The 20,029-nt window shown below is 44.6% G+C and overlaps 2 protein-coding genes across 2 annotated transcripts in view; one reads left to right on the forward strand and one right to left on the reverse strand.

Annotated features, from left to right (window-relative positions):
* Positions 1–6,259, forward strand: part of LOC136699569 (ATPase family AAA domain-containing protein 2-like) — a 31,207-nt gene extending 24,948 nt beyond the window's left edge. The window contains exons 15-16 of the mRNA XM_066674386.1: positions 1,034–1,109; positions 6,212–6,259. Coding sequence (XP_066530483.1) covers positions 1,034–1,109; positions 6,212–6,252 — 117 coding nt within the window. The 3' untranslated portion in view covers positions 6,253–6,259. The remainder of the gene's footprint in view (positions 1–1,033; positions 1,110–6,211) is intronic.
* The window catches only part of zfpm2b (zinc finger protein, FOG family member 2b), a 57,746-nt gene continuing 39,482 nt past the window's right edge, over positions 1,766–20,029 (reverse strand). Inside the window, exons 6-8 of the mRNA XM_066674385.1 lie at positions 8,113–8,319; positions 6,196–6,420; positions 1,766–5,037 (exon numbers count right to left, since the gene is read on the reverse strand). Of these exons, the coding sequence (XP_066530482.1) occupies positions 2,642–5,037; positions 6,196–6,420; positions 8,113–8,319 (2,828 nt within the window). The 3' untranslated portion in view covers positions 1,766–2,641. The remainder of the gene's footprint in view (positions 5,038–6,195; positions 6,421–8,112; positions 8,320–20,029) is intronic.

Raw genomic sequence — 20,029 nt, forward strand, 5'->3', positions numbered from 1 at the left:
CAGGTGTGAGTGACTGGGTGAGTGTGTGATGCCCTGTCCACGGGTGTGAGCGACTGGGTGAGTGTGTAAATTTGTCCACAGGTGTGAGTGACTGGGTGAGTGTGTAAAATTGTCCACAGGTGTGAGTGACTGGATGAGTGTGTGATGCCCTGTCCACAGGTGTGAGTGACTGGGTGAGTGTATGATGTCGTGTCCGCAGGTGTGAGTGACTGGGTGAGTGTGTGATGCCGTGTCCGCAGGTGTGAGTGACTGGGTGAGTGTGTGATGCCGTGTCCGCAGGTGTGAGTGACTGGGTGAGTGTGTGATGCCCTGTCCGCAGGTGTGAGTGACTGGGTGAGTGTGTGATGCCCTGTCCGCAGGTGTGAGTGACTGGATGAGTGTGTGATGCCCTGTCCGCAGGTGTGAGTGACTGGGTGAGTGTGTGATGCCCTGTCTGCAGGTGTGAGTGACTAGGTGAATGTGTGAAATTGTCCACAGGTGTGAGTGACTGGGTGAGTGTGTGATGCCCTGTCCCGGGTGTGTTCTGGGATCCAGGACAAGATAAAACCCGTATAGACGATGAATGAATGAATGAATGAACATTGTAGGAGCTTGTTAGAGACACACAGTCCTAACTGAAAAGTATTACAGTGAAATGTAGTACAGCTGAATTAAAGAATCAAATACTTCATTAGAGACGTGTAGCGTGTTTCAGTGTTGAGGATAGACTGGTTTAAAAAAGAAACTACTGTTTTTCTTTTATGTTTTAGGAAATGAGGAAGGAAATCGACAGTTTTCAGTGAATCTCCACTTCGACTTCACCTCAAAATAAACCCATACATTTAAATTTTCTTTGCTTTCTTCCTTCTTTCAACATATTCTCATTCACTTAGTGGTTCTTTCATTTATTCAGAGTATTTCTTGCAGCAGGTTTTAAGGCGAATTTTATTGCCTTGCAGGCACTGTATTTAAGTCATATGCGTTACGTATTTTAATAGAGTCTGTAAGATGTATCATAACACTAAGTTCTTTTTTCTCTGTGTTAATTTAGCAGAATTGTTCTGTCCCTGGCAGGGGTCCAGCAGGGGGTGCTGTTTCCTTTAGAATTATGTCCGGAATCCAGGTTCAATGTGAGTGACTCCAGGTGTTCAATCTGATCCTGACATGTGTAAAAATGAGACACACACTAATGATTTCTCAAACATAAAACAAGAAATCATTTTACACCGCATTATGAGGCAGTTTTAATTGTAATTTAATGGTGGCGCTGCACCATGTGGTTTGTTCTCCCTGTATCTCTGTGGGTTTCCGGGGCCTCTTGTTCTTTCCACAGTCCAAACACATGCTGGTAGGATGACTGGCTGTGTGACATTGTCCACAGGTGTGAGTGTGTGAAGTAATCCAGAGGTTAGGAGTGTGTCTGTGGAAGGGCAAAGTTGGGTCTTGCCCATGTAATGAAAACGCCTGAGATGAGATGCTCTTATTGTCTTTCTCAAATGTAACTATGTCCTTGTTTACATATCCAATATCAGAAAAGCACAATTATTATTATTGTTGTTGGTGACCCAAATGATCCACATCCACTCAAAGATGAAATTGTGGTAACGCCTCTGCCACAGGAGGTGTGTGTGAGGGAGTGACTGGATGAGTGTGTGGTGCCCTTTTATGGACTAGTCCCCTGTAGTCAGTGATTCTGGATAGACACTGGAATGAATGAATGAATGAATGAATGAATATAAAAGGTTGTGCATGCGCTCAGTCCTGAGATTAGAATTTTAATTTGGATGCCACATAAAATTATGTCAAACATATCTGGAATTTCATTCCGTACAGGTACATGCATAGCAACACATTTCTGACAACATAAAACTTCTGTTCTATCATAGAGACACACAGTTTGAGTCCTCTGGTCAAGTGTAAACCCCTTTTTCTCTTGTGCTTGGCAAGACAAGTAAACATTTCCACAGACAATCTCTGGGGTCAAAGTAACTGAGAAAAGTCACTCTGTCATAATACTGGTAATGGTTCATCCTTCAAAAAGTATTGCATTGGAAGCCGAGTTTTAAAAAGAGACTAAAGAACCAGCAAACACATACAAGTCATTTCCCGAAGAGTTCTGCATAAGCAAAATATAGAAACATTAACAAAGCAAAACATTCAAGTGTGAATAACTGTAAATAACAACAAGGACAAACTAGGATCTACGTGTACTCACAGTTCTGCCGTTCTGTTCAGAAGGAGTGGAATCATGAGTGCTGTCGGATTGTAAAAAGTTAGACACAGTGGTCCGGGCAGGGACACACACTGCCGTCTACAGTGTATTTTGCTCGGTATTAAATTCTTCCTCTCGCTAAAGTAGTAGCCTTTAACCAGAGAAGCCTCTGGCCAAGGGCAGAGTAGCATTTCCTCGAGTGTGATTCATGGTAAGGTGAAGTCTTAGAATTCTGATTATCTCAAACCTGATCAGTTTACCGCTAGAAATCTTCATCTTTCCGAAATAAATAAATACATCACAAAGAGGCAAAAATATTACACACAATACTCTTTCAACAAACATTTCAAAATTCACTATTAAATCACTGAAGGATAAATCTCCTGATTTGATTGTCCGTCTGCTGTGGTGTAAACGGGAGTGCTGCATCGAGATAAAGTTTTCAAAGATTCACTTCACGTGCTCCATAGTTTGCGCCGAGCAGTAGAACTTCTTGTGCGTTATAAAGTTTGACAGGTTATTGAACTGGATGTCACAGGGACGGCAGTACTTGACGTTAGCTGTGGCAGAGATCGATCCATTCAAACCTTTCTTGATGCTGGATGGGATCTCCTCAGTCTTTGAGGCTGGTGATGAATCCGACAAGCTCTCGCTGGCTTTTGTAGAACCTTCCGGGTCTGGACTCAAGGAAGTCAAGTGAATATCTGGAGTGGGAACAACGTTCAGCTCCATTTCTGGATCTGCCACCTTCTCCTCAACCTGGAGGCTGTCGTTTAAAGCTGAAGTCTGGCCTGGGGTTGTGATCTTCACGTTCTTTTCAGCATCTTCGGTTCTAATATGGCTTCCATCTGGCATTGGCTGGTCTTTTTCACCCTCACTGCCCTCATTTGGGCTCTGCCTCCTCTCGCTTTGCGTGCCGAGCATCCCTGTGGCGTAATCGGTGGGTTGGATCTCGTAGTACGGCCATATCTGCTCATCTGGTCTCATTTTATTAGCTGCGCTCGGGGAGCTCTCAAGAGACAGCCCGCTGCTTTCTTCTTTTATGGATATTGCATGCCCCTCAGGAGATGTTCCAACATCAGAAGTCGTCACAACCTGAGCCGGCATGAGCTCGGTATTTTGAAGTGGATTCTCAAAAGTGCTCTTCAAGCCGCAAGACTCTGTGGCAGAATTGCTGCCGCTTTCATTCCTCAAACCTTCCTTCTTGATGCTTGGAACCTTGTTGTCCAAAGCAGTACCTGGGCAGAAGTTCTGTTTGTGAGTCAGGTAATCCTCGACTTTGTTGAAGCTTATCTTGCAGACTGCGCATTCGTGATAGTCCATGAGAGCTTTTGCTGGGAGGGAAATCTTACCAAACTGCGCCATGCACTTTTTGCTGAGATCTATGGGCGCGTCCCCTTCGTCCTGGGCTATTGCGTTGCACTTTGACACCAGTGCTGATTTTGTGACGGTCAAAGAAGGCTCGGGATGCTTGGGAACCAGTCCCTGGATCATGTTGTACCGCTGATGAAAGTGGTCCTTGAAACTTTCCATTGCATCCTGGGACAGGAAGGGACTATTAATGGAAGGCATCCCTAGGTAAGATGGCGGCCCCATGGGTTGCAGTTGCTCGTGATCGTGAACCGGCATCTCATACACCTTCCGTCTCTTACGAGCTCGTACTGCCTTCTGGTTGGCTGCTGACTTGTTGTTTGCTCGTTTCATGGGTGGGTCATGGCGGGTGGCGCAGTAATACTGCTTGTGAACCATGTAGGTTTCTTGACGACTGAAGGTGATCTTGCAGGCGTCACAAGTTGTGTGGTTGGGAAGGAGCTCAGTTTCAGTCGGGGACATTTTGGGACTCTTTGAGTCTAACTGCATGCCATTTGGCCTCTCCTCTGCACCGGAAGGCGTTGAGGCTTTTTTAACCTGCCCTTGAAATTCCTCTGGAGCTTTACCTCCTGCACTGAAAGGGTCGCAAGTGCTGAACTGGGAGGAATCGTGACCTTTCATATCTGCTGAAGAATGACTGGTATTTAGCATGGCAGCTAAGCCTCCTCCAGTCTTAGGACTCAGAGGGTGCGCCCCCTTGTCCAGAATGCTGCCATAGTCCTGCGGCTTGGCCATTTGCTGCCAGCGAGTGTTACAGTAGTGTTTCTTGTGAACGAGATAGTTATCAAGGTTGGCAAAAGTGATATTGCATTCGAAGCAGGTCGCTCCTTTCGGGACTAGTGTGCTGTACATCACGGGTGGGTAAGTATTTCCTCCATGGCGCAGTCTTCGATGGACCAGCTCTGACATTTTAGCCAGAATCTCAGAAGCTTGTGGGACAGCAGATATTTCCTGTGAGAACGGAACGTGGGGCACAAAGGGTGGCATCGGAAACGCTGGGGTCATGTGGTGCTGGATCGGGGACGATGCTAAGCGGGGGCTGGAGGGCTCGGATTTGACCCTAGTGTAGGAGAAGTTAGCTCTGTTTCCTGAGTTGACCTCAGCCTTGGTGACTGATGGCCCCTGATCTTCGTTCTCTTGCTCCTTTCTCACCTTTTGACTCATTTCTCTGCGAGTCGGACTCTCCAGGGCGTCTTTCCTGCTGTGTTTTGGACTTTCTGCTCCGAGGCCGCGAGACTGCTCTGGTTCTCCGTCTTTAGTGAGTTTTCCCACCACTCCGCCGTGTCTGTGCAGCTCCTGGTGCTTGGCCAGTTCTCTGGGCGTCTGGAAGGTGAAGTGGCAGTGACCGCATCTGAGTCCGGTCTGAGAAAGGTGAGACAGGATGTGGGGCTGCAGAGACACTAGAGACTCAGCTGTGTGGTCACAGATTGTGCATTTCAGACTGCTTCCAGCAGGGGTCTCCTCTGACTTCACAGCTGGAGGAGAGAGAACAAACAGCAGAAATTACACATCATTGATTGTAGTCAGAACACATTTTCACACACAAGGAAACGGTGCTGCAGAATATTTACCAAATATAATAACAACCGTACAATATACTTTAATAATTAAAGTGAAAATATTTAAAATATAAAATGGTATTCTATATAACTGGATTATATTAAATAAATATTCTGCTGTTTACTAAATTGTTCGGTTTTATGTAAATCCACATATGTTCATCTACAACACCTCTTCATACTTTAAGGTTTATTTATTTTTAAAGGAACATTATAAAATGTGATTTGTAGAGTGTTATTGCACATTGTTTTTATTTACGATTTTGTGATAATGTGCATTTATACAAATCAATTTTAAAGCATTATTGTAATTCATATTTCAAACATTCTCCCGCTCTTGAGTCAGTTTGTTTTCACATGTTTTAGTAGCGTTTTTTTCGTGGAACTCATAATGAATGCAACGAGGAACAAAATCTCTTTGCCATTTTCAAAATACTTATTTTTTGTTGAATACAATTATAATTTTAATTTTAAAATAAAGCAGCATGTGCCAAAAAAAAAAATCAAACAAACCTTGATTGTTTATCCCAGAGAATATGTAAATATATATATATATATATATATATATATATAATCATGGATAACGCTTGTGGTGTGACTGGGGTGTGTTTATCTGGACAATGGACCAGAAACTACAGCTGTCTGAGGTGAGAATAGAGCAGATTGCTTTTCATTTTTCAGTTTGAATTGTGCTCAGTGAGTGTTTTTCAGTAAATCCTGAGAATTATCCAGAAATCTAAGTGGAGATACAGCCTTAAAAATGTAAATGCAGATGGAGTCAACACCCTGCTGGTGAGGGATGTGCGTCAGTGGCCTTTTCTCTGTTTTAACGGACGGAATTCACTTTCTGAAATATCTGGCAAAGAGCTGCAGAGAGAAATCCTGCCCTTTCCCTCAGTAAGGGACATGAAAGTGAAAATGCCTGTGCTATTTTGAGCTTTTCTTTTCCGGCTGTTTCGACAGACGTGCATCTGTTCTCCACAGCTTGTTGCAGTATCTGGAAAACTGAGCTGCAGAGGAAAAGCATAGCCTCCATTATTTTATTTGTTGTTAAGATGAACTCTCTTTTCTCACCTGTGTGAGTGGACAGCTGCATTTCCAGAGTGTGCGGCCCTGAGAAGCCGGTGTTGAATGGTGGGTAAGGGCAGCTGCGAGGGGTCTGAGGGCCTGCGTTGTTGTGTCTCTCCGCCATGGTCTCCGAGTCCTTCTCTCGTCCGCTGCAGTAGTACATGAGGTGAGCCTGCAGATTCCTCTCGCTTCTGAACCAGATCCCACACGTTTGACACGGAAATATGTCCTCTACAGAACGACACGGAGAAGAGACATCACACTCACGTCTTATTAAATAGCACTTAACGAGCAGGACGTTACACAGAGACTGTAATTACTGAAATATTGTTAATAACAATTAACAATATTTATTTATACTCAAACTATTAAGATCTATAATAATGTTACGACTAAAACCAAATTTTCATTAAATATTATTATTATTATATTTTTTCATTAATATTCATTCAGTCGTTCATTGTAACCCTTATCCAGTTCAGGGTCACAGTAGAACACACCCTGGACACTTCTGAGTCGCCAATCCACCTACCACCGTGTGTTCTTGGAGCGTGGGAGGACAGGGAGGACACACCACACTCCTCACTGACAGTCACCCGGAGGAAACCCACGCAGACACAGAGAGAACACACCACACTCCTCACTGACAGTCACCCGGAGGAAACCCACGCAGACACAGAGAGAACACACCACACTCCTCACAGGCAGTCACCCAGAGGAAACCCACGCAGACACAGGGAGAACACACCACACTCCTCACAGACAGTCACCTGGAGGAAACCCACACAGACACAGGGAGAACACACCACACTCCTCACGGACAGTCACCCGGAGGAAACCCACACAGACACAGGGAGAACACACCACACTCCTCACAGACAGTCACCCAGAGAGAAACCCACGCAGACACAGGGAGAACACACCACACTCCTCACAGGCAGTCACCCGGAGGAAACCCACGCAGACACAGGGAGAACACACCACACTCCTCACGGACAGTCACCCGGAGGAAACCCACGCAGACACAGGGAGAACACACCACACTCCTCACAGACAGTCACCCAGAGAGAAACCCACGCAGACACAGAGAGAACACACCACACTCCTCACAGGCAGTCACCCGGAGGAAACCCACTCAGACACAGGGAGAACACACCACACTCCTCACGGACAGTCACCCAGAGAGAAACCCACGCAGACACAGGGAGAACACACCACACTCCTCACAGACAGTCACCCGGAGGAAACCCACGCAGACACAGGGAGAACACACCACACTCCTCACAGACAGTCACCCGGAGGAAACCCACGCAGACACAGAGAGAACACACCACACTCCTCACAGACAGTCACCCGGAGGAAACCCACGCAGACACAGGGAGAACACACCACACTCCTCACAGACAGTCACCCGGAGGTAAATTAAGAAAAGTTTATTTATAGAGCACCTTTCATACACATGGCAATAAAGTGCTTTAGAGAGAGGGCAGTAATAAAAAAGTAATAATTAAAACAAAAAAGTCAATAAATATAATTAAAAATAAAAGTGTGAAAAAACTACTTTAGTTTATAAAAGAAATTAAAGCATATTAATGAATATAAATAGAGAACATATCGTTTCATTCTCTCTCTCTGTTAAATTTTGCTAATATCTTTAATCCACAGATGGATACGAAGGGGGCGTGGGACTGGAACGTCACAGGTTTGATCCCTTTGACTGGAAGGAAACCCTTGGGGAGTGGAGGAAGAGAAGGGACAACACTGTCTCCTCCATCAACATTTACGGCTGCGGTGCCCTTGAGCAAGGCTTCTAACCCACAAATTCACCCAGAGCACTGGGACATCAGAGTAAGTGTGTGTGTGTGTGTGTGTGTGTGTGTGTGTTTTACGAAGGTCGTGAATCAGTTATAATAAAACACTCACTGTTGACGATGGCGCTGGGGAGGATAGAGGCGATGGCCGCCTGCTGGGGGAGGAGCTGGATGCCGTCCATCAACCGTGCTGGGAAAAGACCCCGCCCACTAGAGGCGGGGCCTGTGGTCTGGGAATGAGAAGGGCAATCCACGGCACTCGCCACAAGCTCCTCCCCCTCAATTACACTGCGCGTGATAGAGCACCATACTTTTCCTCCTGAAAAAAATGAGAGAGACATGGTGAAGAGGTGGAGAGAGAAAAGAGGAGACACTGCATTTAAATATGATTATGTCTACAGAATGTGAAAGGGTTAACGATCACAGTTAAACACACACAACACTGGTTATTTACACAATTGTACATGTAAATAATTAAAGCTGGTTCTGCCGCATTATTTAGATGTAATCAGGTTGGTACATGGGTAAGTAGAGAATTACACCTCTGTTTGACTTAGAGTCCTGTTCAGGTTTGATTTATTCAGTCTGTCAGTGTCTGGAACTGTGTGCAGTCTTTTTCTTCAACAAAACACAGCCGTAAATTGATTTAAATGAAATATAATAATACAAAAGAAATATAAACACTAAATGTAAGATAATACTGAATTAAAGATAAAAACTCATGGGAGAAACGAAGGCTTTGGAATCCGCATTTTCCACACAGCCCTAAACTTGTAATTAGACACAGAACAACAGCATGGTTCTCTTTGGTTAACTGCGGGTTAAGAGCGGTCAGTTCTGTAAACGTCTGTCTGAACAGAGCACTTCTCTGAGGCCGTTAATGGCGCTGTGAGATAAAGGCGTGACTGAATGAGGATTCCTCTTTAACCTCGGGATCACAGCGTGGCTTTGAGCTTCTCGCGCTTCAGCCGTCCTTAATGCTGCAGTAAATTAGTTTCACAGTTTGATCTAACTCTGCCTGTCGTCTTCTTTCAACCGTCTTAGTCCTCCGCGGCGTTCCTGAACATCTGGCAAACTGAGCCATGGAGATACGTCTTCTCCTTTTGCTATTAAGGTAAATGAAAATTAAACAACAACAACAGCTTTCTTTGAACCCACGTACAATGCAGTGCTTCGGAGAGGAACATGCGTCCATGCACTGCTTTGAAGATGCAGAATATAAAAAAAAACAAGCGAAGGACGCCGTGGCGCAGAAAGCTCTGTGTGTTTTTTATTCGTCCAGAAAAAGGGAACGGACATCTCGGATAAAAGTGCAGCATTATCTAATTGCGGATGAAACATTCCACTGGAGTCGAGAAGAACAAACTCATTAGCCAGGCAAAAGGGAGAGGAGCGCTTTGTGGCCGAGATAACATTTATCAGTGTAAATGACAGGCTCTCTGTCTGCGCTTCATCTTCCACTGAGGGGATTAAAGTTTTAAATATGACTATTTACAAAAGTCTGGAGAGAGAGATAACAAGCAGAGCCATGATACGCCGCGCGCTAAACGCCAGAATTAGGACATGGACTAATTGGGCTGTTGGACAATGAAGACGAGGCGTACCTTTCAAAGATGTGTTAACGCTGACAACGTGTCAGAACCAGTGACCACCACACACACACACACACACACATCACCCAGGGCCGGTTTCAGCTGCTTCGGTTAAAAGGCTAGTAATTGGACATCCCTTTCCCAGGCAGCGCTGCTCTGAACAAGGCTTTTAAAGCTTTAGTTTGGCTTCAAATCAAACTCACTCATTTACCACAATATACTCAGTCAGCCGAGACGCGTCTGAGCTTTGTCTCTTTAGTTTTACACTGGGGCTTCAGAGCTAACGAAGCTACGCTGATCCTATACCCAACTTATTAACCCCGAGCACACCGTGGTCTCCACAATCTCCACACACACATGGGTATGAGTTCAGAGACGTATCCTCCCCCTCCCCACAGCAGCGTTCTCCCCCTGTTCCTTTAAATGATAATGAGCCGCTCTCTGTTCACCCCGACCCCGAGCGCACAGCAGTGAGGAGCGAGGAGCAGAAGCTCTGGTTTTTAGCCGTTTTAACTCTGTTCTCGTTTTGGACACCTCTGAACAACAGCCGCGGTTATTGATGATTATGCAACAGTTAGTTCCGGTCATGCACTCTGATTGCTCGAGAAGGGTTCTATCACGAAATACCACTGAGCCGTTGCTAACCACTCTGTTTACACTGCAGCTGTTCCTTATTCCATTATTCAGCACTGGATGTTTCAGAGTGAGAGAGAGACTTAGATAAACTTTAGGCAGAAAACAGAGGGTGGAGGAGCCTTTATCACACAGGGTTAAACTGGATGGGGTGGTGAAGGGGTGTGTGTGATGTTTCAGCCACAAGGTGGAGGCCTCTTTAGTGAGGATTAACCCTGCAGCCGGTGCTGATGGTCACAAGCAGATTTCTCTGTGTTCATATAAATCCTCTCCATGAATCCTCTCTGTGCTCATATAAATTCTGATTTGTCTCTCATTGTCTACTAGTGTCTCTCACTGTCCCTCACCAATCTGTTCCTCACTGTCTCCCACTGTCTCTTACTGTCTCCCACTGTTTCCGTCTTTGTTTCTCCTCATCTCCCACTATATCCTAGTATCTCTTACTGTCTCTCGTTATCTCTTACTGTCTCTCATTGTCTCCCGATGTCTCTCATTGTCTCCCACTGTTTCTGTCTTTGTTTCTCCTCATCTCCCACTATATCCTAGTATCTCTTACTGTCTCTCGTTATCTCTTACTGTCTCTCATTGTCTCCCACTGTTTCTGTCTTTGTTTCTCCTCATCTCCCACTATATCCTAGTATCTCTTACTGTCTCTCATTGTCTCTTACTGTCTCTCATTGTCTCCCGATGTCTCTTACTGTCTCCCACTGTTTCCGTCTTTGTTTCTCCTCATCTCCCACTATATCCTAGTATCTCTTACTGTCTCTCATTGTCTCCCAATGTCTGTCATTGTCTCATACTATCTCACTGTCCCCACAATCTGTCTCTAATTGTCTCCCACTGTGTCTTACTGTCTGCCACTGTTTCCGTCTTTGTTTCTCCTCATCTCCCACTATATCCTAGTATCTCTTACTGTCTCTCTTTGTCTACCAATGTCTCTCACTGTCCCTCGCCAATCTGTTCCTCACTGTCTCCCACTGTTTCAGACTTTGTTTCTCCTTATCTCCCACTATATCCTAGTATCTCTTACTGTCTCTCATTATCTCTTACTGTCTCTCATTGTCTCCCAATGTCTCTTACTGTCTCCCACTGTTTCCGTCTTTGTTTCTCCTCATCTCCCACTATATCCTAGTATCTCTTACTGTCTCCCATTGTCTCCCAATGTCTCTTACTGTCTCCCACTGTTTCCGTCTTTGTTTCTCCTCATCTCCCACTATATCCTAGTATCTCCCACTGTCTCTAATTATCTCTTAGTCTCTCATTGTCTTCCAATGTCTGTCATTGCCTCCTACTATCTCACTGTCCCCACTATCTGTCTCTAATTGTCTCCCACTGTCTCTTTTTGTCTCCCAATGTCTGTCACTGTCTCAGACTATGTCTCCCATTGTTTCCGTTTGTTTCTCCTCATCTCCCACTATATCTTAGTATCTCCCACTGTCTCCCATTATGTCTGTCTGTTTCTAATAATAACCTACTATCTCTTACTGACTCACAGTGTCTCTCACTGTCTCCCATTTTCTCTAATTGTTTATCCTTAATTGTGTCCCACAGTCACAAAAATCTCTCACTCTATTTCTGTATTCCACTATTTTTCACTGTTTCTCTCTTACGTTTACATTTAAGGCTGTTGTTCTTATCCACAGCGACTGGTATTACAGGTAGGCCCATGCAGTGTTAGGAGTCTTGCCCAAGGACTCTTATTGGTGCAGCACACCAATAAGACTGGGAGTCAGTGGTGTTACTGTACCACACCAACTTACTCTGATGGCCTCCATTTTCTCTCCCTCTTGTCTCTCACTGCCTCTTCAGGGTTCCCATTGTCTCTCAGTGTCTGTCTAAGTCTGTCACTTTCTACTACTGTCACTGTCTCTTGATGTTTCTTGATTGTGTCTCTCTCTCTCTCTCCCCCTCCCCCATTGTCTCTCAATATATCCCACTGTCTCTAACTATCTCCCACTGTTTCTCATTGTCTCACATTGTCTCCCACTCTGTCACTTCATTACCATTTCTGAGTTGGTGTTAATAAGGAAACACTGTCATGGAGTCAGTTGTTTCTTTTTTAAAACACGTTTCCCTCTCAGAGCCTCCTCTCCTCTGGGTTGGTCAGACAGATGTATACACAGCTGGCCGTTCTGATTGGTCCTTGTCTCTAATAATGTTGGGTAACAAGCCTGTGTTGAGTCTTCATCCTTGTGGTTTTCTCTGAAGGCATAAGAGGGGACTCATGAGCATATTTTAGATTGGCAGATCTGTCGCCTTACAGTCCCGTGTCCCTCACACACACACACACACACACTTGTGCACAGCCAGAGTTCTGCCTGGAACTGACCATTAACACACACTGTTTCCCTCCCTCTCTGTCCTTCTCCCTACTTTTTCCACTTCCCTCTACACCTTTTTCCTATTCCTTTTCTTCACCTCTCTCACAGTTTTTTTTTTCATTTTCTTCCCCCTCTCTCTCTCTCTCTCTCTCTCTCTCTCTCTCTCCTTTTCTAACCACCATCTCGTTTTCTCTTTCTCTCTGGCCTGTTGGCCCCAGACCCTCCACCATCTGCCCTCACACCTGTGCCCTGACATCAAGCACACACACACACACACACACAAACACAAACTCACATCCCTGTGAGGTGATGCCAGTGTGTGTGTGTTTGAGAGCCCCAAGCAGTAAATTAGTGAGAGTAATGAGGTGCAAGATTGTCTGTCTGTCTGTGTGTGTCTCTGTGTGTGTGTGTGTGTGTGTGTGTGTCTCTCTGTTTGTGTGTGCACGTCTGTGTGTGTGTGTGTGTCTCTCTCTCTCTTTCTGTGTCTGTATGTGTGTGTATGTGCACGTCTCTGCGTGTCTCTGTGTGTGTGTTTGTCTCTTTGTGTGTGTACTTTGCATGTCTCTCTCTCTCTCTGTGTGTTTGTGTGTGTGTGCATGTCTCTGCGTGTGTATCTCTCTCTCTCTCTCTCTATGTGTGTGTGTGTGAGTGTGTGTCGCTCCTAAGCATCTTCCCAGAAAAAGAAAAAAGAGGAATGGTATAAAACTGCAGTGTTTTCTAAACTGTAAAAAACTCACTGATAGAAACAAGTCTTAACTGCCTCAGTGAACTAAACCCCATCTGACTGACAGCTCTCTCTCTCCCTCTCTCTCTCACACACACACACACTCTCTCTCTCTCCCTGCTTTTGTGTCACTTTCTTTTACTCCCTCCTTTTATCCTCTCTCTCCTTTCCCCCGTCTGTCCCTTTCCCATATTTCTCCTTTCTGTCACATTCTCTTCCTCATTTCACTACTTCTCTCAATGTCTCTCACTCTCTCTCTCTCATACGGTCACTCCCTTTTTCTGTCTCCATATCTCATTCACTCTCCTGACTCCCCCTCTCTCTATAAGTGCTCCGTAAGCTCTCTCTCCCTTTCAATGATCTATAAGCTCTTGCTTTCTCTTTCTCAGTGCCCTTTATTCTCTCTCTCTCTCTCTTTCTCTCCCTCTCTCGGGGCTCTGTAAGATCTCTGTCTCTCATCTGGTGACCTCTTGTCTCCTCAGTCTGTGGCTGATAGCGGCTGAGGAGCAACTGAAGAGTGAAGGCTGTGTTTATTTGGTTAGAGTTTGAAAGCAGCTGTTCCTCTTTACGCTATGGTTTATGTGAAGATGAGGGAGGGAATCACAAGCCAGCTCCATGTCTGTCTGTGTTCATCTTTCCCTGTAGGGGGCGTGCATGTGAGGTCATAGCCAGAGAGCACAGGGAGTTACTTTGGCTTGGGACCCGAGCTTCCTATCCCGACCGACACAGACGAACAGAGCTCTGTTCACAGACGGGACGCTGGGAAATGGGTCAGGGATCCACACTCGTAACTCTTTCATTACGTAACGTCTAAACGAGGACTAAACACGTCGACACAGACAGTAAAGCAGTTTAATTTGAGCTGTGTGTTTAACTGATGAGTAGGTCTCCAGTGTGGTGGCTGCTCTGTACGGTGAACCCTTGTCTTGTGTGAAGAACCTTAGACAGTAGATTTTACAGTGCACAGTGAAGCACAGTAAAACAAAGTAAAGCACAGTAAAACACAGTAAAACACAGTAAAACAAAGTAAAACACAGTGAAACACAGTGATACAAAGTAAAACACAGTGAAGCACAGTAAAACACAGTGAAGCGCAGTGAAGCACAGTAAAACACAGTGAAGCACAGTAAAGCACAGTAAACACAGTGAAGCCCAGTAAAGCACAGTAAACAAAGTAAAGCACAGTGAAGCACAGTAAAGAACAGTAAAACACAGTGAAGCACAGCAAAACATAGTGAAGCACAGTGAAGCTCAGTAAAGCACAGTAAGGCTCAGTAAAGCTCAGTGAAGCACAGTAAAACACAGTAAAGCTCAGTGAAGCACAGTAAAACACAGTGAAGCACAGTGAAGCTCAGTAAAGCACAGTAAGGCTTAGTAAAGCTCAGTGAAGCACAGTAAAACACAGTAAAGCTCAGTGAAGCACAGTAAAGCACAGCAAAACATAGTGAAGCACAGTAAAACACAGTGAAGCACAGTGAAGCTCAGTAAAGCACAGTAAGGCTTAGTAAAGCTCAGTGAAGCACAGTAAAACACAGTAAAGCTCAGTGAAGCACAGTAAAACACAGTAAAGCTCAGTGAAGCACAGTAAAACACAGTGAAGCACAGTAAAACACAGTGAAGCACAGTAAAACATAGTGAAGCACAGTAAAACACAGTGAAGCACAGTAAAACACAGTAAACACAGTGAAGCACAGTAAAACAAAGTAAAGCACAGTAAAGCACAGTGAAGCACAGTAAAACAAAGTAAAGCACAGTGAAGCACAGTAAAACAAAGTAAAGCACAGTAAAGCACAGTAAGGCTTAGTAAAGCTCAGTGAAGCACAGTAAAACACAGTAAAGCTCAGTGAAGCACAGTAAAACACAGTGAAGCACAGTAAAACACAGTAAACACAGTGAAGCACAGTAAAACAAAGTAAAGCACAGTGAAGCACAGTAAAACAAAGTAAAGCACAGTGAAGCACAGTAAAACAAAGTAAAGCACAGTAAAGCACAGTAAGGCTTAGTAAAGCTCAGTGAAGCACAGTAAAACACAGTAAAGCTCAGTGAAGCACAGTAAAACACAGTGAAGCACAGTAAAACATAGTGAAGCACAGTAAAACATAGTGAAGCACAGTAAAACACAGTGAAGCACAGTAAAACACAGTAAACACAGTGAAGCACAGTAAACACAGTGAAGCACAGTAAAACAAAGTAAAGCACAGTAAAGCACAGTGAAGCACAGTAAAACAAAGTAAAGCACAGTGAAGCACAGTAAAACACAGTGAAGCACAGTGAAACAAAGTAAAACAGTGAAGCATAGTAAAACACAGTAAAACACAGTGAAGCACAGTAAAACATAGTGAAGCACAGTAAACACAGTGAAGCACAGTAAACACAGTGAAGCTCAGTGAAGCACAGTAAACACAGTGAATCACAGTAAAGCTCAGTGAAGCACAGTAAAGCTCAGTGAAGCACATTAAAACATAGTGTAGCACAGTGAAGCACAGTAAAGCTCAGTGAAGCACAGTAAAACATAGTGTAGCACAGTGAAGCACAATGAAGCACAGTAAAGCTCAGTGAAGCACAGTGAAGCACAGTAAAACATAGTGTAGCACAATGAAGCACAGTAAAACAAAGTAAAGCACAGTGAAGCACAGTAAAACAAAGTAAAGCACAGTAAAGCACAGTAAGGCTTAGTAAAGCTCAGTGAAGCACAGTAAAACACAGTAAAGCTCAGTGAAGCACAGTAAAACACAGTGAAGCACAGTAAAACACAGTGAAGCACAGTAAAACACAGTAAACACAGTGAAGCACAGTAAAACAAAGTAAAGCACAGTGAAGCACAGTAAAACAAAGTAAAGCACAGTGAAGCACAGTAAAACAAAGTAAAGCACAGTAAAGCACAGTAAGGCTTAGTAAAGCTCAGTGAAGCACAGTAAAACACAGTAAAGCTCAGTGAAGCACAGTAAAACACAGTGAAGCACAGTAAAACATAGTGAAGCACAGTAAAACACAGTGAAGCACAGTAAAACACAGTAAACACAGTGAAGCACAGTAAACACAGTGAAGCACAGTAAAACAAAGTAAAGCACAGTAAAGCACAGTGAAGCACAGTAAAACAAAGTAAAGCACAGTGAAGCACAGTAAAACACAGTGAAGCACAGTGAAACAAAGTAAAACAGTGAAGCATAGTAAAACACAGTAAAACACAGTGAAGCACAGTAAAACATAGTGAAGCACAGTAAACACAGTGAAGCACAGTAAACACAGTGAAGCTCAGTGAAGCACAGTAAACACAGTGAATCACAGTAAAGCTCAGTGAAGCACAGTAAAGCTCAGTGAAGCACATTAAAACATAGTGTAGCACAGTGAAGCACAGTAAAGCTCAGTGAAGCACAGTAAAACATAGTGTAGCACAGTGAAGCACAATGAAGCACAGTAAAGCTCAGTGAAGCACAGTAAAACATAGTGTAGCACAATGAAGCACAGTAACACAGTGAAGCACAGTAAAGCTCAGTGTAGCACAGTGAAGCACAGTAAAACATAGTGAAGCACAGTGAAGCACAGTAAAGCTCAGTGAAGCTCAGTGAAGCACAGTGAAGCACAGTAAAACATAGTGTAGCACAATGAAGCACAGTAACACAGTGAAGCACAGTAAAGCTCAGTGTAGCACAGTGAAGCACAGTAAAACATAGTGTAGCACAATGAAGCACAGTAACACACAGTAAAGCTCAGTGAAGCACAGTAAAACACAGTAAAGCTCAGTGAAGCACAGTGAAGCAAAGTGAAGCACAGTAAAGCACAGTAAAGCTCAGTGAAGCTCAGTGAAGCTCAGTAAAGCACAGTAAAGCTCAGTGAAGCACAGTGAAGCACAGTAAAACACAGTGAAGCACAGTAAAGCTTAGTGAAGCTCAGTGAAGCACAATAAAGCTCAGTGAAGCTCAGTAAAACACAGTAAAGCTCAGTGAAGCACAGTAAAACACAGTGAAGCACAGTAAAGCTTAGTGAAGCTCAGTGAAGCACAATAAAGCTCAGTAAAACACAGTAAAGCTCAGTGAAGCACAGTAAAACTCAGTGAAGCACAGTAAAGCTCAGTGAAGCACAGTAAAGCACAGTAAAGCTCAGTGAAGCACAGTAAAACACAGTAAAGCTCAGTGAAGCTCAGTAAAACACAGTAAAGCTCAGTGAAGCACAGTAAAACTCAGTGAAGCACAGTAAAGCTCAGTGAAGCACAGTAAAACACAGTAAAGCACAGTAAAGCTCAGTGAAGCACAATAAAGCTCAGTGAAGCTCAGTAAAGCTCAGTGAAGCACAGTAAAACACAGTAAAGCACAGTAAAGCTCAGTGAAGCACAATAAAGCTCAGTGAAGCTCAGTAAAGCTCAGTGAAGCACAGTAAAACACAGTAAAGCACAGTAAAGCTCAGTGAAGCACAATAAAGCTCAGTGAAGCTCAGTAAAGCACAGTAAAACACAATGAAGCACAGTAAAGCTTAGTGAAGCACAGTAAAGCTCAGTGCAGCATATATATATATATATATATATATATATAATGTGTGTGTGTGTTTTCCCATCTACTTTTTTAAAACCCAATCTTGTCATTGGGCCACGGCACCCAAACTTTTACACACAACTGTTTTAGACTTGTAAATATGCCATATGTGCGTGTGTGTGTGTGTACTGTGGGTGTGTATGAGGCAGGTTTGAAGCCCCCGTGAGATGAAACAGTCTTAATGAAATGCAGCATCTCTCACTCAGCTCTTGCTCTCTCTCTCTCTCTCCGGTAGAGTCTGGGGCTGTTTATTAAATGATGGAATTTGGCTGTTTGACGGCAGGAATGTTATCAGGCGGAGAACAATCCTGCCCATGGTTTCACCCTCTCGGGCTCGCTCGCCCGCTCATTAGCCACAGCCTGGTTTTAATCCACAAGTTTCTTATCAAACGTGACACCTGCATCTCCGAATGGCACTTTTCCCTCGTTCACTGGCATGTATTTGGGTGAGCAGACTCCAAGGTGCTTTGTGGAGATTAAGAGAGAGAGAGAGAAAGAGAGAGAATGCTTATTTTATCATTCAGCGGGTCTGGACCGTATCCAAGCAGTTTTTGTCTTGTTGTTGTAATTAGAAAGCCTTTTAAAGCGATAACAGCTGCTGGAGAATATGAATATGGAGGCAGTTTTGGAGACAGACTCCCCCTTTCCCTTTCCTTTTCCTCTCTTTCCCCTCCCCCTCCCTCTTTCCCTCCCACTCCCCACCTCCTGATTTTTCATAGCTGCTTTAAATAAAGACGCGGCGAGCTAGCTTGCTTCTCTGCTCTTCTCGAGCCTTGATTGAAGTCGTTCTCGACGCTCTCCCGTCTCGAGTGTCTTCCGTTCTCGACAGCCAGCATCTCCGACACGCAATTAAGCCTCCAGAGGAGTTTTGGGGACGCTTGTGACAGTCCCCATGGTCCCTGGCGTCCCCCAGAATTGAGTTACAGTGCGAGAGCGAGCTTGTCACTTCAGACAAAAAAAAAAAAAGGTGCAAACCGAAAAAGTCTAGCACATTATCACCTTACAGTAATCACGGCTAATCAGCAGCCCAGCATCCTCCCAGTAAACAAGCGCACAAAGGCGAGGCGTCGCCGAGGGATTTCACACGCCGTGATTGACACGCCATGCAAATCACATTATTATCTCCAGCAGCAGATCTTCACTCAGAACCTACAGGAGGCTGTGAGACTCCTCACACGTTCCAGCAATCCAGAGCCTCTCCGCTCACACTGTGCCGCGTTCGTTTTCCAAGAAACAGTGGAGAAAAACCTTACAGTTATATTCATGTCTGAACAGCCCCCGGTGAAAATGTGTTCTGCTGAATTTTCAAGACAACAGACTGTCTGCTTTGGTCAAAACCCCACAAACCCCACAGCAGTGTTCTCCCCCTGTGTAAACAGCCCCTGTTCAGAACGGCACCTGTTCCTTTAAATGATAATGAGCCGCTCTCTGTTCACCCCGACCCCGAGCGCACAGCAGTGAGGAGCGAGGAGCAGAAGCTCTGGTTTTTAGCCGTTTTTACTCAGTGCTCTTATTTCTCCACTTGTTGTGTCTGTTTTGCTGCGTTTAACCTCGTCTTTGTGCTCTCTCACATGAATGCGGGTCCAACGCTGTGATTGGACAGACTCAGACGAGGGGGCGGGGCCATTCTAAAGTCTCTGCACTTGACGTCAGAAGCAGAGCAGAATCAGAACGACTCGTTTTATCCCGTGTTTTCAGAAAACTAACTGGGTGGGTCTTGTTTCACAGTGTGTGGGTTGGTGGGCTTCAGATACACACATCAATTTGAACATTCCTTTAAGGTGGAATGAGGAATTCTACTTAAGGTGGAATAGAAACCTGCTGCAAAATGTGAACAGTTACAGTGTAAAAAAAAATAAAAGACAGGGATTTACCAGCGTCTATGAGTTAAACATGACCTCTAGGATGTTTTGAATAGGTTTGGAAAACAATCAACGGCAAAAGCAGGGAGGAATGCGTCTGTACTGTGAGTGTAGCTGTGTGAAGAGACGTCGTGCGACCGGAAAACAACAGAGGCTACTGTGGGGAAAAATCCCGGACAGAATTCCTTTCACTTTTATCTGGGGATATACAGTATCATGGCTCAGGATGCTCTCTTTTTTCCAGGTAATAGGATAGAGAGAGAGTGAGGGAGGGAGGGACGGAAGGAGGGAGAGATTTGGAGAAAGGGCGGCGAGATACCCCTCAAGCGAGCATCTCTGTAGGGAGAGGATTATATGCCTCTGCTCCA

The sequence above is a fragment of the Hoplias malabaricus genome, chromosome 6 (genome assembly GCF_029633855.1).
Source record: "Hoplias malabaricus isolate fHopMal1 chromosome 6, fHopMal1.hap1, whole genome shotgun sequence".
NCBI classification, from domain to species: Eukaryota; Metazoa; Chordata; class Actinopteri; order Characiformes; family Erythrinidae; genus Hoplias; species Hoplias malabaricus.